The following is a 22907-nucleotide window of genomic DNA, read 5'->3' as shown; positions in this document are numbered from 1 at the left end:
TCTTTTTGATTATTTATTTGATTACACACACACACACACACACACACACACACACACACACACACACACACACACACACATATATATAATATATATATATATATATATATATATATTTGTAGTGGACATTTTAATCAGTAGTAGATATTGCAAAGGAATGCAACATGTTTTTCTCATTTGCAGAGGAAGGTGGAAACAGAAAATGTATGTAGTGCAATGTTTATGAAATGCAGAACCGAGCCGAAAGGCTGAGAGGGGACGTCTGCCCTCTGAGGTCAGAGGTCATTTAATGCAGGGGGGTCTTGTGGGCCGGTGAGTAATAAATCGAGGGTAGCAACCATGGTCGCTTTATCTAAGGAATGCAGAAAGGAGGCTCTGCTTCCTCTGAGACCTTGGGGAAATCAGTATAAAGATCGCTCAGCCTGGTATTGTCTCACTCACACTACAGCATAACTTCTGTGTGGTGACTGAGTCCTTCTTGCAAGAATAAATTCTTTTTAAAGACAGTTTGGTTTCAGAGTGTCTCTTACGCAGTGATGATTGTTTTATGATTAATTTTTGCCACAACAATTTATATATATATATATATATATATATATATATATATATATACTTACAGTATACTTATACATACAGTACCAGTCAAAAGTTTGGAAACTTTACTATTTCTAATATTTTTGAAAGAAGTCTCCTCTGTTCATCAAGTCTTTCATCAAAAATACATTAAAAAACATTAATATTGTGAAATATTGGAATTTAAAATAACAGTTTTCTATGTGAATATATTGCAATTTATTCCTTTGATCAAAGCTGAATTTTCATCATCATTACTGCAGTCTTCAGTGTCACATGATCCTTCAGAAATAATAATAATGATTAATTATCCATGTTGGAAACAGTTGCGCTGCTTAATCGTTTTTTATAACCTGTGATACTTTTTTTAGGATTCACTGATATGAATACAAATTAAAAAAGAAAACAAAACAAAACTGCATTTATTTAAAATAGAAATATTTTCTAACATTACCTTTCAACAAGTTTGGGGTCAGTAATTTTTTCAATCTTTTTTTGAAAGAAATAATACTTTTATTCAGTAAGGATGTGATAATTGAAAAAAAATGTGCTGGTAAAGGCTTTTATTATTAGAAAAGATTTCTATTTTGAATAAATGCTGTTGTTTTTATCATTTTATTGATCAGTGAATCCTGAAGAGCATCAGGTTGACATAAGCGGTTTTAGTAGGAGAGAAACCCGAGAGCTCATATTCTCAGGTGAAACTCCAGTGACGTGTTCTGCATGTTTATTAATAAATGTGGCACAACCACAGTTTCCAATAAACGGTTGAAGGTTTCCAGCGTATTCAGTCTTTTCAGCGAGGGAAAGTTTAACTCCAATTTCATCTGACTCCATTTTATCACAACCTTTATTTCAGGTTGGAATGACAATTGGTTATTGGTCATTTATATGGTACTTTATCTAGACATTAGATTATTATATTTAACTTAATATTTTGCCCGGTCATTAGGAATCTATGAATCTAGCCTTTACAGTCCAAGTACACTTGAATTAGTGCCAGATATTAGGCGGATCTCTTAAATCTCAGTTGGTGTGTCCCATGATCCTCTCTAAACTGGACTCTATCTGGTACTGTCACAGTCACCAGTTCAGACATCATGCACTACATTTCCCTGCATCCCTCCTTCCGATCACCTGCACTTACTCACCATTTCATCCTCTCGTCCTCTGCTTCACTCGTCTGCCAGCTTCCTTCCTTGTTTGTCTCATGTCAATAAAACATTAGTTTATTATTTACACACTTACCGGTCTGTCCAGTTTGGGCTTCCTGAGAGTTACTGACGCAGATTTGCGGCAACGTTCACTTAATCTACTTGAGAAAATAATTTCAGAGTAAGTCAGAATAAAATGAAATGTAGCGATTTATTATCAGTCAGGTAAAAGTATCATGTCAATTGCATAATCAATTCAAAGATAATCAATAAAAAGCATCAAACGCTCTGGATTAAAGAGAAAGTATGAATACCTGACAGTAGAAAAAAAATACAGTAGTGTCTGAGAACATTCATGACGGTTTGATCTGACTAAAAAGACGGCTTTAGCTCAGACCAAGACAGAAACTCTTTCATATGGAAACATGTGCTAACAATGTGAACCTGCATTATTCACGCTCCAAGACTTTGGTATAGTTTACACCTTACTGAGGACAGAAGGTAACTTGCATTACCAGCCCACCACAGTAAGCAAGATATCTTAAACTCTTAAAAAAGTGTATAAGCTTTTGGTTTACTTCTGTGGGGAGGAGACATTTCACACTCAGGCATTTCAAATGATACCAAACATGTATAGTGTTGTATGATAATTGTTCACATTAAACCTTATAGATTTTTGGGTGAATTTCAGGTGATCCCAGCATGAGAGAGAGAAGAGATGGGGGAAAATGGGATGAAGTGAAAGAGATGTAGAGTAATACAATCCTGATGTGATTGACAGTGTGATTGTGTTTCGGATGGGATGCTATAGTTTCTCAAGGGAGAGTTCAAATGTTATTTTCCAGAAACAGCCTTTGTCTTCTCGGGGTGTAGTCGTTTCTCAGTCCAAACGGCTTGGCATCTTCCAGTTTTTCCAGTCTTACTAATGTATCATTAGCATATAAAACTCATCCACATATCAATCTATTTTGCCTTCGGATGCCACTCCTGTTTTCACTCGCTCACTCTCTCTGTTGGATTATCAAGGCCTTGGTGTATTTTCAGCCAAGAGGGCTTATGGGATCTCTGACAAACACGGCCATAATCCGTCCTGAGTGCGACATGAGTCGTCTTCATCATTAAAGACAAACAAAAATGTGTTTTTGAATCTCAGCGATGCAAGATGCTTTGCTTTTGATGGGTCATTTCAATTATGACATGTTAGACTAAACACCCCTGAAGAGACTATTGGTACTAATCTCTCTCTCTCTCTCTCTCTCTCTCTCTCTCTCTCTCTCTCTCTCTCTCTCTCTCTCTCTCTCTCTCTCTCTCTCTCTCTCTCTCTCTCTCTCTCTCTCTCTCTCTCTCTCTCTCTCTCTCTAGGATTATGACGGTGGGTTTATGTAGACGAGGTGGTCTGTTCGCTGTATCCTCAGATCTCTCTGAGACGGGAGAGTAAATACACACACTCACTGGAGTCTCTTTAACCCTGTAATCTCTGTGTGTGGTGACGGGAAACTCAACATGTTCACCCTGCAGGACCGCATTCATCTGAACTCATGCACGGTTCGGTTCTGATCGACAGCGAGACTCGGTCACTGAAGGTGCGTATGAATACCTCGCTTTAAGTGAGTTTTTAGGGTTGTAGATGCAACATGCGGCGTGTCACCGGCCCACCGGTGGGCCCATAGCCATTACATATTAAAACAGTAATATCCTACTAAACCTAAACTAATCTTGACAAACTATATATCATTTGAAAGCTTACAATCTCTAGTTTCCATATTTGGTGACTGATTGTCAAAATAAATTACAGAGGAGCCATAATTTATCAATTTGCAACAAAAATATTTTCATACTCCTAAGGGCGTGTTCAGACCTTTATTTTGAAATAGCGACGAACATGAAAAGGTTGAATTCATATCAAAATCTGCCAAACTTCCCATACTACTTCTGAATAGGATGTCTACTTCATAAATTGTATGAAAATTGTTAAAATAATGGTTCAGATCGCTCAAACCACATATGGAAATGGAGGCGCCCTAATATGGGCAGTACTGAAGTATGGTACTGAGATATAATTTTTTGAGATATCAACCTACACTTTTAAACACAATTTGTTCAGATTTTTGACTTTGATTTTCTTGCCGTTTTAGAGACCAACATGTTTTGAAAATATATATTATATCTAAAATATGAATAATTAAATATTACAAATGTACATTTTCATAAACTAACGTATAACGTTTTTTCTGTTTCACTTCCTGTTAGAAATGGAAATGAAATGGTCCAAACGAAAAGTGCCCCAATTCTTGGTCCTTTATTATGAACAGATAATACAATAAACCAGCGCTGGTTGGAGTAGAAGCTCAACCCAATATCCTTTGTCTAGGGTTTATATAGTGAAAGTCTTAAACAAAAGAATACAAGTCTAACCAATAAAATCAAACATTACATCATAGATATCATATAGACGTTATATAACAGCTTCTTAATATGGGCAATATCCTGTTAGATTTCCACAGGATCCTTAGGATCCTAGGAGCTTTTCAAACACACAATGTATAGAAAGGAACGAACATTGAGAAAGGAGGGGCTGAGTAGTCCTCTCTTAATGGATACCAGATGTTTAGCTTAAACACGAAAAGGAAAAATGTACAGACGTGGCAGTTTTGCTGCCTAGTATAAAAATCATACATAGACTATTGTTTTGTATGCTGAAGGAGAAAGATATTTCTAACAATGGCCACTTTGATAAGATGATTATAATAGAATTATCGTATCACATACTTTTCAGCATACTCATTCTAGTACAATAATACATGAGATATTCTTCAATCAAACATTTCCTTCAAAATCACTAATACTTAACAGTTCTATTCATCAAAGCATATTGGGAGGATACAACAGTATTCATAGCATGATGAATCTTAATGGATTCAGTTATAATTATTGCTAATCTCAATCAGCAATCTCGTTCTTCGTCTACTTCTCTTCCTCGTTCTCGTTTCGATCACTGCTGCCGCATAGGCTTATGCGTTCCCCTGGGATGGAGCTGCTTTCACTCGGCTAGCATGGATCCACTGGGGCTGGAGATCAGTCAGAACACCTGTCCTCGTCACAGCGATAACAGTGGATGGTCCTAGGTAGTTCGGCTCACCGAGTTTCGTGGGCTTCAAACACTTTATGAGCACCTGCTGTCCTGGAACAAACGGGTGCGTTGGCTTTTCTGAAGGAAGAGGGAGAGAGAGAGAGACATCACCATTTATGCCATTCAACGTTCTAACTAGGGAATCCACGTAATCTGCAATGATCACCTCCGTGTCACCTGTGGAGAGATTGCCAGCGCGACCTCTGACCCAAGGGGTCGGGAAAGGTCTACCCATTAGAATTTCAAATGGAGACATTTTTGTGGTTGCCGATGGAGACATTCTCATTTCCGTCAATACGGTAGGCAGCAAATCAACCCAATTTCTGCCTGTATCTAGACACGCCTTATTCAGACGTTCTTTTATCGTCTTATTGGTCCGTTCCACATTCCCTGAGGATTGCGGAGAATAGGGAATATGGAAGTGCCAATTAATATTAAGTTCTTTGGCTAATAATTGTGTGACTTTTGAAGCAAACGGAGTTCCATTATCACTTGCTATAACGGTTGGAATACCGAAACGCGGTATAATTTCTTTTGCAAGAACCTTTACTACCGTCTGCGCGTTTTCTTTACCACACGGAAAAGCTTCTGGCCACTTCGAAAATCGATCAACAATCACGAGCAAATATTTGTTATTTCCACATGGAGGCATATGTGTAAAATCGATCTGTAAATATTGAAAAGGAAGCTCAGGATGCGGTAAAGCATCATGGCGAGTTGCCTTGTGTCTGTTTGTTTGTGCACACACCAAGCAAGCATCCAATATCAACAAATTATTCTTTCGAACATTTGCTATGCAGTATGATTGATTCAAATTTTGGATCACTTTTTCTTTTGACACGTGTGATACCCCGTGATAATGCCTGCACAGCATTACAACGGTGGATGCTGGTAGAGCGATTCTACCCTGCTTGTCTCTTAAAATACCAGCTTGATCTGGTTTTACTTCGTTCGCGGCCCAATGAATCAGGTCGGCTTGCGTAGGGTTAGCTTGTAGTGCTTTAATGTCCAAATCATTGATTAGCGACGAGTTCATCATAGGCACCTCGGTGCTCTGGTCATTTACATATGGACTAAGTATTACTTCTTTAGCAGCCCATTTCGCGACTTCATCTGCAAACCTGTTTCCCTTAGCCTCATCTGAGTCACCTGTTTTATGACCAGGTACTTTAATAACAGCAAGTTTCGATGGTTGCTGTGCTGCACTGATGAGCTCGGCCACGATGTTATGATGGGAAATTGGTTTTCCGTCGGAGGTTTTGAAATTTCTTTCTTCCCACAATTTAGCAAAATCATGGACAACGCCGTACGCATATTTGGAGTCAGTGTATATATTGATGCACTGACCTTTTGCCAATTTACAAGCTCTCGTTAGAGCAATTAATTCTGCTACTTGCGCTGATTTATATGGCAACGAATATGCCTCAATTACACGATCAGGTAATTCAACAATAGCATATCCACACAAGTATAAATTGTCATTTGGCTTGAAACAGGATCCGTCTATATACCAATTATCTCCCTCCTCCAGGACAGATGTAGACACATCTGGCCTGCAGGCAGTCGAAGTTTGGAGTCTGGTCAAGCAGTCGTGGTCATCGCTCTCAAATTCACCATCCGTCAACAACCTGTGCAGATGTACAGTAGGGCCATGAATAACAGAAGTTACTTTCAATGTTAAATTATCAGTTGCTAATAATATAGCCTCATAGCCAGAACGGCGTTGAGCAGACATGTGTTGAGTAGAAATATTTCGCATAATTGTTCCCACTTGGTGTGATGTGTGAACTGTGAGTGGATGTGATAAAACAACCCTTTCAGCATCCTGTACCATGATCGCTGCAGCAGCCACTGCACGTAAACAGGCCGGGAGTCCCCGAGCCACTGGATCAAGAGTTTTAGACAAATAAGCTACAGGACGAAAGGTACCCCCATGCTCTTGGGCCAGGATTCCCGCGGCCGTGCCCCCACCTTCGTGCACGTACAGGTGAAAATCGTCGGTATAGGACGGAAGGCCGAGGGCAGGAGGCCTTAACAGGGAGGACTTTAAATGTCTGAACGCTTGGTCCATTTCACTTGTCCATGTAATGTCCTCTTTGTCATCCAGCGTAGCATCTCGCAGGATTTTGTCATACATGGAACAGTTCGGTACCCATGATCGACAGTAATTGACCAGTCCCAGAAAGCTTTGCATTTGCTTTCGTGTTGATGGGTGCTTGAACGAAGCGATAGCTTTGACTCTGTCCGCCGACAGGCGAACTTGGCCTTGTGACAGTTCATGGCCGAGGTAAGTGACTTTCCTCTTCACCCACTGAAGTTTCTCTTTAGATGCCTTGAAACCAGCCTCTGCTAAAACGTTGCAGACAATAGTAGTGGCAGCAGCACACAGGTCCGCAGAAGCACCAGTGACGAGAATGTCATCAGCGTATTGGAGCAGACAGGTGTCAGGAGGGAGTCTGACATCCTTCAGCGTTGCGTGCACTACAGCGGAGAAAACGGCCGGAGAGTCCTTAAATCCCTGGGGTAATCTAGTCCAGCTGTATTGGCAATTCTGAAAACAGAAAGCAAAAAGTGGCTGTGTTCGTTGGTCAACAGGAATGCTGAAAAAGGCGGAGCATAAATCAATAACAGAAAAAAATGTATGTTCCAAAGGAATAGAATTAATAATAGTCCGTACATCTGGCACAATGGGAGCAAGTGGTTTTATCAATTCATTAATTTTTCTCAAATCTTGCGTTAAGCGCCAAGAACCATTTGCTTTCCTGATTGGATTAATTGGTGTGTTGTAAGGTGAATGAGTGGGGACCAGAATGCCTTGAGCCAGAAACTGATCAATGAGAAGTCGAATTCCCTCCTCTTTTTCCTTTGACAGCGGGTATTGTTTTTGAAACACAGGCCTATTCGTTGTCAAATTGGCCACATAAGGTTGAATGTCGAGTAGGCCTACGTCATCCTTATGCGCCGCCCACAGTTTCGGGTTTACCCCAGCAACTTCCTGTCCGAGCTCAGTTGCAGACACATCCTCGAAGGGAGCACTTCCTGTGTCAGTCGTAAGAGAAAAGGCTGCTGGAAACATGAGTTGCAAAGAGTCAGAGTCAAATTCCAATTTAACACCCATCTTGTGCATTAAATCTCTTCCTAACAAGCAGAATGGAGAATCGGGAATTATTGCAAACTCATGCATTTTGAATAATGATGGTACATCATTAGAGGTAACTGGTAAAGTTGGTGTCAAATTACAAACCACAGGAACATTGTCTATTCCTATAGAATTTAGTTTTTTTTCTGTAATTGGTCCCTCATACACAGTAGAAGACAGCGATGAGATGGAGGCGCCGCTGTCAATTAAAAAAACATATGGCTTGTGGTCAACATTCAATTCAATAAAGGGCAAAACATTTGACTTGTTTGCATAACTCATTGAAATCTGTGAAAAGTTATCAGAAAAATGCAGCACCTTTTCTCCGCACAGTCATTGCTTTTGCCATGCGTTTGGATAAACAGGTCTCTGTCTTTCAGAGGGAGGAATGAAGGGAGGGGGTTTTGGCATCGGGCCATCAGAGCGCCTGAACATCTGTTTATCATTATTTCGCTGAAATCTCTCAGCTCTTTTCTTACAAAAGCGTTGCGTGTGTCCGCGACACCCACAGAAAAAACACATTATGTCCCTTCTGTCATTGGGTGGCGGGCGATTTTGGACAGCGGAACTAACTTGAAACATTGCGGGAACTTTTCCTCTGGAGTGGTCAAATGCCCCAGCAGACGAAAGTTCACGCAAGCGTCTGCCCAATTCATCAACAGAAATGTTACTAATGTTGGTGGTAGTGATTCGAATCATTTGTGCAGTCTCGTTGTGCATGTTATTCAAAAACGTGTTCACAAACAACAAACAATTATCCTCATCAATAGGAATCGCAGATTCGTGAATCCAAGCATTTCGAAATCGATTAAAAAATGCAAGTGGACTTTCTCCCACCTTTTGCTTTGTGTTCGCTGCGTGAGAAATGTCCTGTTTAGCAGAAGACAACTTCACTAAAAAGGCAGTCAGTTGTTTGAAAAATAGTTTCAGTTTACCAGGACTGGCCCAAATCCAGTCGGGATTATAGTCCCCGTAATCAGCGATCCTAAATGCGCTTGTGGGGTCGGACAAATCAACAGGATCCGAATCTTTAAACACAATACTCCGGACGGGTGGTGAGTCGTTCACTGGGTCTAACAAATCAACCTCAGCAATTAATTCTTCCTCTGTAATGTCGGCAGGCAACGTTTTAGTCAAAATAAAACGATAATCACGACCAGTAAGTTGGCTGTACGCCGTTAAGCGTTTAAGCATCGAAACAAATTGATGTGGCGACCGTGCTGGGTCTGGCAATTCCTTAGAAATAGCCATCACTTCAGAAATTTGCAACGGATGAACTTTGAATCCTTCTGAAGTTTCAACAAAAGGACACAAAGTCGCAGTCGTCAGATCGGGGTACAATCTATTTTTTGTTGGTTCAGAAAGAGTCGGAATACACTCGTATTTTGGAGGTAGGGGGGTTTTTGCTACAACAGGCTGCGGGACAACTTGCTGTTCCACAGACTGTGAGAGCCTTTTTTTCTCCTCCATAGGCTGCGAGAGCCCCTCCCCTAGCAGAGAATTTCTGTCTCTCTCGGCCGGAGAAGAAAGGACGGCAGAAACTACACTCTCTGTCACAGCCAATTCAGTTTGTGGAATCATATTATTGCCTGTATTGTCAACTCTTTGTGGACCTTTGTTCCAATAACATTGCATGTCCTTCCAAATTTTATAAGATTGTTTCATGTAAGAATAATCCCAATCGGGGTCGCCCCAATTTCCAAAAATCATATCTTTTGCGGCGCGTAAATCCGCGTCTTTGAATGAGCCGTCACGGGGAAACGGATCTAATTGTGTTTTGCCAGTTGACCAGCCAGCTAAATTTGACAAATATGGCTCCGTAAAAAATGCTTGATTATTTCTAATCATAAAGTCTTTCGGAGATTCATCTTTTAACGGTGGACTAATTTTATTCCCCATTATCAACACAAAAATTTCTCCGTGATGCAACTTAAACAAATAAGTATGGCCAAATAGAAAGCAAAATAAAAAACATGCAGTAGAAAATTAATTGTGTTAGTAAATTGGCCAATAAAGAGAGAAATAAGAGAAGAGAAAAACTGAGAGAGAGAGAGAAAAAAAAAATAAAAAAATAATAATAATAAAATAAAATAATGTATTATCTATCCATAACCAAGACCAAAGGTAAATCGAAATATAATTTGCAAGAGAAAAACCGAATATCTCGTGTCAAATCTATATTTCCAAACGGAGGAAAGTGATCAGTTTTCCTTCCGATCTTCCCGCGTTCAAACACAAACACGAGGATAACGTCCCGTATTTATTTATACGACGGACAAACGTCCCGCATTTATTTATACGACGGACAAACGTCCCGCATTTATTTATGCGACGGACAAACGTCCCGCATTTATTTATGCGACGGACAAACGTCCCGCATATACGACGGACAAATCGTCCCGCATATACGACGGACAGGCGTCCCGCATATACGACGGACAGGCGTCCCGCATATACGACGGACAGGCGTCCCGCATATACGACGGACAGGCGTCCCGCATATACGACGGACAAACAAACAAATTTCACCAAATATGGTGAAAATCACGGCACTATAGGTAAAATTTTCTCAGCAGACAGGAAGAATCAACCTTTTCTTTTGTAAAAAAAATTTTTAATTCTTACCTGTCTGGAGAAATCCCGGACGAGCAACCCAAATTGTTAGAAATGGAAATGAAATGGTCCAAACGAAAAGTGCCCCAATTCTTGGTCCTTTATTATGAACAGATAATACAATAAACCAGCGCTGGTTGGAGTAGAAGCTCAACCCAATATCCTTTGTCTAGGGTTTATATAGTGAAAGTCTTAAACAAAAGAATACAAGTCTAACCAATAAAATCAAACATTACATCATAGATATCATATAGACGTTATATAACAGCTTCTTAATATGGGCAATATCCTGTTAGATTTCCACAGGAAAACCTTTTCAAACACACAATGTATAGAAAGGAACGAACATTGAGAAAGGAGGGGCTGAGTAGTCCTCTCTTAATGGATACCAGATGTTTAGCTTAAACACGAAAAGGAAAAATGTACAGACGTGGCAGTTTTGCTGCCTAGTATAAAAATCATACATAGACTATTGTTTTGTATGCTGAAGGAGAAAGATATTTCTAACACTTCCTTAATTTATTTCAATTCTACAAAAATCTGCCAAATGTCTTCTTTAAAACAAGACCTATCTTAGATCTATATTCCAAAGCATTCTTGAATTATAAACATTTAAGTTCAGAATGTTCATTTTCATGTCTATTCAAAAAAGGAAGGGGTGCCACTTAAAGGGTTAATAAACGGCTTAATGGTTAATGGTTGCTTCATGTTTAAATGTGTTTTTCTAAAAGTTGCACATTTTTACATTTGCAGTTAAAAAAATAACGTAAACTTCCTTTCAAGCCCACTAGTCCCTTAGATACGAGAACACTTTTGTTTGAGGTTTGGTTCAATGCTGACTGTAATATTGTAATACTGTAACAATGTTATATAATACTGTAAAATATTGTTATTGATCAAAGCTGAATTTTCAGCATCATTACTCCAGTCATCAGTGTCACATGATCCTTCAGAAATCAGTATAACATCATCTATGATGAGTTGATGCTCAAGAAACATTTCTGATTATTGTTAATGTTGAAAATAGTCATGCTGCTTCGTGTTTTTACGGAAACCATTTTTCAGGATTCTTTGATGAATAGAAAGTTCAAAAGAAATAAATGAGTACATGAGTAAATGAGCTCTCTCTCTCTCTCTCTCTCTCTCTCTCTCTCTCTCTCTCTCTCTCTCTCTCTCTCTCTCTCTCTCTCTCTCTCTCTCTCTCTCTCTCTCTCTCTCTCGAAGCTGTCATGGTGGACCTGTTCCTGGGGAAGGTTCTGGTGAAGAACAACAAAGACAGAGACGAGCTGGACACGGAGCGCGAGATCATCCTGCGTCTCCAGAACCGCATCCTCATGCTGTTCTTCGGCTCGGGCGAGTGTGAGAAGTGTCAGGACTTCGCTCCGACGCTCAAAGACTTCTACAAGAAGCTGACTGACGAGTTCTACGTGGAGCGATCCGCCCAGCTGGTTCTGCTGTATGTCTCACTGGACTCGTCCGAGGAGCAGCAAGAGAAGTTCCTGAAGGAGCTGCCCAAACGCTGCCTGTTCCTGCCCTACAAAGACACCTACAGGAAGTACACGCACTTCTGTTTCGAATAGCATGCTAGCATGCAAAATATGAAATGGGGATTTCTAGTACAGTGGTTCTCTACCAGGGGGTTGGGGGCCTTTCAGCACACATCAAAGAGTCTGCAAGGAACTCAAAAGTTTTGGGAGTGAACGCAAAAGTTTCTTAGGGGAACGCAAAAGTTTTGCAAACGAACACAATGTTTCTCGAGGGAACACAAAGTTTTGAGAGGGAACGCAAAAGTTTTGCGAACGAACGGAAAGTTTTTTAGGGAACAAAAGTTTTGCGAATGAACACGAAGTTTCTCAAGGCAAAGAAAAAGTATTGCGAATAAATGCAACGTTTTTTGGGGAACACAAACGCAAAAGTTTTGCGAACGAACACAATGTTTCTCGAGGGAACAAACGTTTTGGGAGGGACTGCAGAAGTTTTGCGAACGAATGCAAAGTTTCTAAAGGGAAAGCAAAAGTTTTGTGAACGAACGTAAAGTTTCTCAGGGGAACGCAAAAGTTTTGTGAACGAACGAAAAGTTTCACAAGGGAAAGCAAAAGTTTTGCGAATGAACGGAAAGTTTCTCAAGGGAAAGCAAAAGTCTTGCAAATGAACGCAAAGTTTCACAAGGGAAAGCAAAAGTCTTGCGAATGAACGCAAAGTTTCACAAGGGAAAGCAAAAGTCTTGCAAATGAACGCAAAGTTTCACAAGGGAAAGCAAAAGTCTTGCGAATGAACGCAAAGTTTCACAAGGGAAAGCAAAAGTTTTGCGAATGAACGTAAAGTTTCTCAGGGGAACGCAAAAGTTTTGTGAACGAACGAAAAGTTTCACAAGGGAATGCAAAAGTTTTGCGAATGAACGCAAAGTTTCACAAGGGAAAGCAAAAGTTTTGCGAATGAACGTAAAGTTTCTCAGGGGAACGCAAAAGTTTTGTGAACGAACGAAAAGTTTCACAAGGGAAAGCAAAAGTTTTGCGAATGAACGCAAAGTCTTTTGGGGAACATCAAAGTTTCTCAGGGGAATGCAAAAGTTTCTCAGGGGAACGCAAACGTTTCACAAGGGAAAGCAAAAGTCTTGCGAATGAACGCAAAGTTTCACAAGGGAAAGCAAAAGTTTTGCGAATGAACGCAAAGTCTTTTGGGGAACATCAAAGTTTCTCAGGGGAATGCAAAAGTTTCTCAGGGGAACGCAAAAGTTTCTCAGGGGAACGCAAAAGTTTCTCAGGGGAATGCAAAAGTTTCTCAGGGGAACGCAAAAGTTTCTCAGGGGAATGCAAAAGTTTTGGGAGTGAACGCAGAAGTTTTGCAAATAAAAACAAAGTTTCTCAAGGGAACACAAAGGTTTTGGGAGGGAACACAAAAGTTTTGCGAACGAACGCAAAGTTTTTGGGGGAATGCAAAGTTTCTCGGGGGAACGCAAAAGTTTCTCAGGGGAACGCAAAAGTTTCTCGGGGGAACGCAAAAGTTTCTCAGGGGAACGCAAAATTTTCTCGGGGGAACGCAAAAGTTTCTCAGGGGAACGCAAAAGTTTCTCAGGGGAACGCAAAATTTTCTCGGGGGAACGCAAAATTTTCTCGGGGGAACGCAAAAGTTTCTCAGGGGAACGCAAAAGTTTCTCAGGGAAACGCAAAAGTTTCTCAGGGGAACGCAAAAGTTTCTCAGGGGAACGCAAACGTTTCTCAGGGGAATGCAAAAGTTTCTCAGGGGAACGCAAAAGTTTCTCAGGGGAATGCAAAAGTTTCTCAGGGGAACGCAAAAGTTTTGCGAACGAAAGCAAAGTTCCCTTTCGTTGTCACTCCGAGTTACGTCGGATGACGACGAATGGGGTTTCTCTTAGAACACCTATCGACTTCGAGTATTACAAAACGAGCCAATGGCAAAGAAATGCCATGGGTCTGCGGAATTTGCATGACGTAACTCCGCCCCACCTCGTGGGTATAAAAGGAGGACACCGGCAACAGGCAGATATGTTTTCGCTTCGGAGCCAAGAGCATTTCTTCACTCCACAGTCATCTCTGACTTCGCTCTACGAGACGAGCTTCTCTCTCCGGTGTTGGTGTGACGGCGATCTGCAGCGAGCTCACAGTGCCTGCTGATCTGTGCAGTAATCTGCCAGTGTGTGTGTGTCTCCCTGTGCGCTTCAACATCGCGGAGTTTTTTCTCTCCTCTCATAAAAGAGCTCGTACGCGGCACGTCTTTTTAAAGACGGCTCGCCCGTGCATTTCTGGTTGCAGCGGACTGGTATCGGACTCTGATGGGCACGAGCGCTGTCTAGTGTGTTTGATCATGCTTGAACAGCGCTCGTGGGTGACTCATGTTCTCGCAAGGGAACGTGATCATGGCGTCATAAATAGGTCGAGACTCGGTGAACTCGCAAGAGTGAGAGTCCCCTCATCCACCCCCCGATCTTCGGCGGGTGGCCAGGGTGACCTGAGGGTTACGGTCTGGAACAAGGCGCCGACTATGTGCCCGTGACCCCAGCCCCCCTCTTCAATGACGGTGCCCGCTAGTGAACTGCTGATTCCCGCGAGTCTACCCTCTGGGGGCCCGCGTGTTTCAGTTGAAGCTACAGAGGAAGATGCCATGTCTGTTGCAGCATCACTAGGTGGGCTTGAGTCTTCTGGAAGTGAGGGCTCGTCACAGCTGCCACCTTCCGGTGTGCATACGGCTGTGCCTGAGTCTGATCCGGAGATGACGGCCATGCTTTCCTGGGACGATTGGTTTTGGATAAGGCCGCCGACCCTCGTCCGTGGCAAACCCCAATACCTCTCTTCCCGGACGTGCATGATGAGATCTCGAAGTCCTAGAAGACCCCCTTGTCTTCTCAGGACCGCTCGCTGATCTCATCCGCCTTTCCTCCCCTCGATGGGGCCGCTGCCCTTGGGTACACTGGGGTTCCCCCGGCTGAACGCTCTGTTGCGATGCTATGTGTCCTCAGAGTGCTTCTTCTCGGCGCAATCCTAAGCACCCGCCCGTGGCCTGTAGTTTTTCGTCTACGCTTGTGGCGAGATCCTATAGTGCCACGGGACTGGCAGCCGCCTCTCTGCATGCCATGGTCATTCTGCTGGTCCACCTGACCCAGATACTCATGGACCTGCACGAGGGCGGGACTGACCCAGGGCTCTTCACTGAGCTGCGCGCCGTCACTGACCTTGCTCTCCGAGCGACGAAAGTGGCCGTACGCTCCCTGGGTCAGGTGATGCTCACCATTCTGTGGCTGAACCTGTCTGATGTGCTGGATGTCGCGCGAACCCGTCTGTCCGACATTCCCATATCCCAGGTCGGCCTCTCCGGCAGTGCGGTTGAGGGCTTGACCAACAGCTCTCAGCCGCTCATGAGCAGACTGACGTTGATTCCGTCCCGACGGCCCCGCCGTCCGCCCGGGTCCCTCGGTCTGCCCACCGCCGAAGGCGCCCTTCCACGGCTCCCACCCCGCCCGTTCACCCGGGCCGGCTCTGGGGGCTGTGGGCGGACGCCACAGCCCCTCTCCAGCCCCGCCCCCCGCTACACGCCGGGTTAAGCGGCGCTCCTGAGACGGGCTCCTCGGGGATGGAGCAGACTGAGGTTGACTCTGTCCCGACGGCCCCGCCGTCCGCTCAGGTCCCTCGGTCTGCCCACCGCCGTGGGCGCCCCCCGCGGCTCCCACCCCGCCCGCTCAGCCGGGCCGGCTCTGGAGGCCGCGGTCGGACGCCAAAACAGTCCTCTCCAGCCCCGCCCCCCGCTACACGCCGGGTTAAGCGGCGCTCTTGGGATGGGCTCCTCAGAGATGGGACTCAGTTCTTTCCAGGAGCTGGTAGCAGGACCACTCCTTTCCCCGGGGGAGGGCCGGGGAAGAATCCTTATTCTCTATTCTCTCTGGTTCTCGACGCCGCTGGCACAGTTGGGAGCCTGCCTAGAGCTTCCCTATCTGTTCCGCTGGATCGCGCGAACCATCGGCTCGGCTATGCGATTCAGTTCGCACGGTCTCCTCCCCACTTCAGGGGAGTCCGCTCCACTTTGGTCGATGGCTATGCCCTATCATGAGAGCGGAGGTTGCTACCCTACTGGCGAAGGGTGCGATTGAGACTGTCCCTCCAGCCGAAAGGAGGTCCGGGTCTACAGCCCCTACCTCATTGTCCCGGAGAAGTCTGGTGGGTTACGGCCAATCCTGGTCCGAACCGCTCCCTTCAAAGGCTGCCGTTCAAGATGCTCCTGGCCAAACGCATTTCTGGATGTGTGCGGCCACAGGATTGGTTTGCAGCGATCGACCTGAAGGACGCCTACTTTTATGTCTCCGTTCTCCCTCTACTCAGAACATACCTTTGGTTTGCTGTCAGGGCGCGCGCATATCAGTACGCTGTTTTCCCATTCGGGCTAGCCCTGTCTCTTCGCGCCTTCACTAGGTTGTTGAGGCTGCCTTTGTTCCTCCATGGGAACACGGGGTTCGCATCCTGAACTATCTCGGTGACTGGCTGTCTTAAGCTCACTCCTGAGACCAGGTTTGCGAATACAGGGACCCAGTGCTCCGGCACCTAGCTCGTCTGGGCCTTCGGGTCAACCGGGGAAGGAGTAGACTTTGCCCCGTGCAGAGGAGCTCTTTTCTCGGTATGGACTTGGTCGCCTTCTCCACTCAGCCATTGCTGACTTGCCTGAGACTATCAAGCGCAAGAGGGCGGTTCCACTGAAGTTTCTTCAGAGGCTCCTGGGGCATATGGCATCTGCAGCCGCGGTTCGCCGCTCAGATTGCTTCATATGAGACCGCTTCAGCTTTGGCTCCGCGACCGAGTCCCGAGGTGGGCATGGCAACACGGCACCCTCCGAGTAACAGTTACTCCGTCTTGCCGTCAGACCTTCACCCCGTGGTCGGACCTCAGTTTTCTACGGGCCGGAGTGCCCCTGGAACGAGCTTCGTGGCATGTTGTTGTAACGACAGATGCCTCCTCCACGGGCTGGGGTGCCATGTGCAATGGACGTGCTGCCGCGGGCTCCTGGACAGGACCCCGCCGCCTCTGGCACATCAATTGCCTCAGGTTGCTGGCCGTACGTCTTGCTTTGCGCCGCTTCCGGGCCGTGCTCAAGAACCAACACGTACTAGTCCGTTCAGACAATACCGCCATTGTACCGTACATCAACCATCAAGGTGGTCTACGCTCCCGCCGTATGTCGCAACTCGCCCGCCACCTCCTCATATGGAGTCAGAAGCATCTGAGGTCGCTTCATGCCATTTATATCCCCGGAGCCCTGAACTGTGCAGCCGACGAGCTCTCACGGCTTCAGCCCCTCCCGGGAGATTGGCGACTCCATCCCCAGTCGGTCCAGCTGATTTGGGACCAGTTCGGGGACGCACAGATAGATCTGTTTGCCTCTCACGACTCGACCCATTGCGCCCTGTATTATTCCCTGACCGAGGGCACGCTCGGCACGGATGCACTGGCGCACAGCTGGCCGCGGGGCCGCAAATATGCGTTTCCCCCAGTGAGCCTTCTTGCGCAGACCCTGCGCAAGGTCAGGGAGGACGAGGAGCAGGTCATTCTGGTCGCGCCATACTGGCCCACCCGGACCTGGTTCTCCGAACTAGTACTCCTCGCGACAGCACCTCCCTGGCCGATTCCCCTGAGGAAGGACCTCCTTTCTCAGGGACGGGGCACCCTATGGCACCCTCGTCCCGATCTCTGGAACCTCCACGTGTGGCTCCTGGACGGGACGAAGCAGGTTTGAGTACCCTTCCACCTACGGTGGCGGCTACCATCACTTCCGCTAGAGCGTCATCCACGAGACACGTCTACGCGTTGAAGTGGAACCTCTTCGTCAACTGGTGCTCTTCTCACCGAGAAGACCCCCGGAGATGTTCGATTAGTGTCGTGCTTTCCTTCCTTCAAGATAGGCTGGAGCGAAGGCTGTCTCCCTCCACCCTGAAAGTCTATGTTGCCGCTATTGCCGCACACCATGACCCAGTCGAAGGTAAGTCTGTTGGAAGGCACGACCTGATCATCAGGTTCCTGAGAGGAGCGAGGAGACTGAATCCTCCTCGCCCTCCTCTCGTTCCCTCTTGGGACCTCTCAGTGGTTCTAACTGCCCTGCGAAGTGCTCCCTTTGAGCCTTTGCAATCAGTGGAGCTTAAGTTCCTGTCTATGAAGACAGCGCTCCTGGTTGCATTGGCCTCCATCAAGAGGGTGGGGGACTTGCATGCATTCTCCGTTGACGAAGCGTGCCTGGAATTTGGGCCGGCTTACTCTCACGTGATCCTGAGACCCCGGCCTGGATATGTGCCCAAGGTTCCTACCACTCCCTTCCGGGACCAGGTGGTGAACCTGCAAGCGCTGCCCCCGGAGGAGGCAGACCCAGCCTTGGCACTGCTCTGTCCAGTACGCGCCCTCCGCGCCTATGTAGACAGGACGCAGTGTTTCAGGACCTCAGACCAGCTCTTTGTCTGTTATGGTGGGAAGCTGAAGGGAAAGGCTCTCTCCAAGCAAAGGTTGTCTCACTGGATAGTGGACGCCATTGCCTTGGCATACCTGCAGCAAGGTCGACCGTGCCCCCTTGGTGTGACTGCCCACTCCACCAGGAGTGTGGCATCCTCTTGGGCTCTAGCGCATGGCGCCTCGCTAACAGACATCTGCAGAGCTGCAGGCTGGGCGACACCTAACACATTCGCCAGATTCTACAATCTCCGAGTGGAGCCAGTGTCCTCTCATGTACTCGCTTCAACCAGCTAGTACTGGACCCGCTCAGGTGTCTTCGCTTGCTCGCCATTCCACTCCACGGACTGGATACGTGCGATATTCTCCTCAGGTGAGCTTCCCCGAAAAGCCCTGAGTTTCTCCAGCACTCCTGACGTTGGCGCCAGTGTCTATTGCCTGTGCGTCGGCTAGGTGCCTCCCGTGTGCATGGTCCCTCCCCTGAGCGACCCCCACATGTGTATTTCCACTGTAAGCCTCTTGAGCATGTGTCTTTCCCTTGGCAAGCCACCTTGCCACCCCTGGGGTTGAAATATTCCACCTGCGGCTGGACACCCCAGTGTTCTCCATGTCTCCTTCGGGTCACATGTGTATTCTCTAAGTCCCCCCCTCTGGGTTGGCAGTAATTGCATATTTCCCCTGAATTTGGGATATGCTCCCCAGTGTACCTTGGTATTCCTGTGCTAAATAGGAGTCCTTCGTCCGTGCCAGTCTCACGACAGGGATCTCAGATTTACGCGGGGCACTGGAAGACAGCTGAGAAGGTGGCGTGATTAGACTGGTAATCCCATTCGTCGTCATCTGACGTAACTCGGAGTGACAACGAAAGGGAACGTCTCGGTTACGTATGTAACCCTCGTTCCCTGAGTAGGGAACGGAGACGTTACGTCTGCCTGCCACTTTCCGCTGTACCGCGGGGATCGCCTGAGCTCAGTCTTGGCTCCTCAGCGAAGAAACATATCTGCCTGTTGCCGGCGTCCTCCTTTTATACCCACGAGGTGGGGCGGAGTTACGTCATGCAAATTCCGCAGACCCATGGCATTTCTTTGCCATTGGCTCGTTTTGTAATACTCGAAGTCGATAGGTGTTCTAAGCGAAACCCCATTCGTCGTCATCCGACGTAACGTCTCCGTTCCCTACTCAGGGAACGAGGGTTACATACGTAACCGAGACGTTTCTCAGAGCAATGCAAAAGTTTTGGGAGTGAACGCAGAAGTTTTGCAAATAAAAACAAAGTTTCTCAAGGGAACACAAAGGTTTTGGGAGGGAACACAAAAGTTTTGCAAACGAACGCAAAATTTTTTGGGGGAATGCAAAGTTTCTCGGGGGAACGCAAAAGTTTTGCGAACGAACGCAAAGTTTTTTGGGGGAATGCAAAGTTTCTCGGGGGAACGCTAAAGTTTTGTGAATGAAGGCAAAGTTTCTCAGGGGAATGCAACATTTTTGGGAGTGACATCTAGCTTTTCACATAGGATTCTTTAATTTTATTTATTTCAATTTAATGACACTTCTAGTTTGCCTCCATTGGGAGATATTTGAATAAATCATTGACTAAAAGGTTGAGAACCACTGATCTATATGCTATAAGTATACCAGTGTTTCCATCAGTAGTGTCATGTGTGTGTTGTTTGCAGGGAGCTGGGCGAGATGTTCGAGGTGCAGGATCTCCCGAGGGTGGTGGTCCTGCGTCCGGACTGCTCCGTCCTCTCGCCCGATGCCGTGTCGGAGATGTGCGCGCTCGGACCGGACTGCTACCGCAACTGGCAAGAAGGGGCGGAGCTTATTGACAGGAACTTCATGATGAATGAGGAGTTCGACGACGGCAAAATGCGCAGCATGACTGACCCAATCCGACGAGTCAAATACAAGGTGGAGGACAAGAAGAAAAAGAAAAAGAAAAAGGACGAGGACGGAGAGGAAGATGGAAATGATGGAGGAGGACCTTGGGGCTGAGGTTTGAACGTTTGCTGACGCTCGAATAACTAGCGATATGGACATATAGTCACGAGTAAATGCTAGAGACTGAGACAACGTTGAGTAAACGTCGCTGGACAGATAAATGGTCTACAGGAGCACTTCTCAAAGTTTTGACTTTTCAAAGCCCAATCTTTGTCAAAAAAGGAGTTTAATTTATAGAACTGTGCACAGATTAAAATAACTCAATTATTATAAATGAGATAATTGAATTTTAGTATTCCAGAAGTGACAAGAGTGGAATGTTCTTCAGTTTTCCCGCTCTTTTCAACAAATGAATTTCATTGACTGGATAAGGACTTTAAAAATATATTTCTACTCAAAATTTCTCTCGGCATAACTTGTAAAAAATGTGTATTCTTTGTAAAAAAAATAATAAAATAAAATATACCCATGGCAATTTTACTAATTTCCATGATGTTTCCTGGTCTAGAAATCAGATGTTTAAAACTTGACCTCCTCATATCAAGGTTTTCTGAGAGAATCAGGCAGACAAAATTGGCGGCAGCTAATAGGATTATAAAGAAAAAGGTATTTGAATTTTTTATTTTGATTTTATCAGAGTCCGGTTTAAACAAGTTGTCAAAATGCTAATAACACTCACCATATAAAAATAAATAAAAGAAGCAATCAATTTTGATCAAAATCAAAGTATTTTACACATAGTACATAACAAAAATGATGCATATTTAAAAATACATCACAATAAACATTAAAGTTTTTCTGAGTTGTTTTAATTTATCGTAAATTAACTAAAACATTGACTAACAAAATATTTCCAGTTTTATCTTAAAGGGGTAATGACATGGATTTTGTATGATTGAAAGAAGGATCACAAACCTTTAAATAACATTATATTAACATTCAGGAAACCGGACATTTTTATGTTTTTGGAATGTTAGAAATCAACTTTCCTAGTGTGTTTCGGAATTGTTAATCAAAATTATGTTGAAAGAACATTTAAGGAACATTATACCTTTTAAAACACGTTTAACCTCAAGAAAACTGGACATTTTTTACGTTCCCAGAACCAACACTGAATATTTGGAGAAAGTTCTTTTAAACAAAAAATCTGTTCGCTGGGTACTAACGCAGACATTGTTCATTAGAGTTTATAGGCCTACCTGTACCTGTGGGAACGATTTCTACAGGTGAAAAAAGTAGTTCGAAAGTGAAAATGAAAGTGATTCATGGTGGGAATTCCGGCTCATTTTAGGGGAATGGATCATAACAGCTGGCTTTTCATTCAGGCTTTTTAAATTCAGTCAAATGTAGGCTAGTAATGTTTGGCTTGTGATTGATGTGCACATGACCGGATTAACCATTGGGCTGGACTGAGCTGCCCACTGAACAAAATTATGTCCAAAAGATGTCTTTTCAACGTCTTTGTCACAAAAGTCGAACGTTGAAAAGACGTCCACTCAGGAGCCAGAATGAAAGTTTTTATGACGTCTTTTTTTGACGTGTTCTGCACGTCCGATATAGACGTTCATGGAACCTCTGTACAAGGTTTAAAATAGTTCAAATGTGGCCATTGTGGACATATTTTAAACATCATTTATGGTCTCATTTATATATAATTTATACCGTTTCTGGACCAAACAAACACTCTGCATGCATTAAAACTCATGTTTATTTCTATGTAATTGCAAAGCAACTCACAGTCAGTTTGTGTTTGTCAGACATCACCAGAAGATCTTAGTGAGAATTAACATATGTTGATATTTTTTAATATGTGGGTCGTTATAACTGACGTTCTCAACTACTTTCTATGTTAGGCCTACTTTCTCCCGCCCGCAACATGTTTTGTCCCGCTCCCGCCTGCAAAAGCCCGCAAATAGACTTTTTTTCTGCACCTCCAAATAGTTTCAAGTTAGCCTACGTCGCCATCATACACATCAGCATAAATGCTCCTGATAAATTATTTGTTATTAAAGCATTAACACACAAACCACTATTATAACATAAAACCAAGCGGGCTACTGCCCCAGACAGCAACATAATGTCGGCCCAGATCCGGCCCAAATCTGTTACGTGTGGAATCCATGTGTGCCGGATGTGGGCCGGATCTGGGCCGACACTATGTTGCTGTCTGGGGCGTGCATGGTTTGGCATGACTGAATGCGCGCAAAGTGCGCTCCTTTAATAATTCCTAAAAAGCTGACATCAGTTCATCGCGATCTCACACATCTCTGTTATTATCAATGAAGCTGACAGCACAATGAATCTTTCATAATATATAGACATACACTTTGTTTCTGTTTGTTATAATTAGAGGATTTACCAGCATACAGAATTCAGCTCTGAAGAAAAAGTCCGTTTTGAGCAGTGAGGGGATCTTAAATGCT

The 22907-nt window shown here is 44.7% G+C and overlaps 1 protein-coding gene and 1 long non-coding RNA gene across 3 annotated transcripts; both read left to right on the top strand.

Annotated features, from left to right (window-relative positions):
* Positions 1 to 3070: 3070 nt before the first annotated feature.
* nxnl1 (nucleoredoxin like 1) lies at positions 3071 to 20924 on the top strand. Its single transcript, XM_077198630.1, has 3 exons — positions 3071 to 3310; positions 11834 to 12164; positions 20220 to 20924. Exons 2-3 carry the CDS (start codon positions 11839 to 11841, stop codon positions 20536 to 20538), a joined length of 645 nt encoding a protein of 214 aa, XP_077054745.1. The 5' UTR covers positions 3071 to 3310; positions 11834 to 11838; the 3' UTR covers positions 20539 to 20924.
* On the top strand, positions 12439 to 13534 carry LOC143706634 (uncharacterized). 2 transcript variants are annotated; one of them, XR_013193002.1, is made up of 3 exons: positions 12439 to 12891; positions 13057 to 13343; positions 13490 to 13534. It is a non-coding gene; the product is annotated as an uncharacterized LOC143706634 (long non-coding RNA). The 2 variants fall into 2 exon arrangements; XR_013193001.1 differs by having other exon boundaries at positions 13057 to 13364.
* Positions 20925 to 22907: the final 1983 nt, after the last annotated feature.

The sequence above is a fragment of the Siphateles boraxobius genome, unplaced genomic scaffold (assembly GCF_051911475.1).
Source record: "Siphateles boraxobius isolate OS27281-9 unplaced genomic scaffold, OSU_SipBor_1 111, whole genome shotgun sequence".
In the NCBI taxonomy this organism is placed as follows: Eukaryota; Metazoa; Chordata; class Actinopteri; order Cypriniformes; family Leuciscidae; genus Siphateles; species Siphateles boraxobius.
Note: the sequence above shows the minus strand (reverse complement) of the source record. Positions and strands in the feature narration are given on the sequence as shown.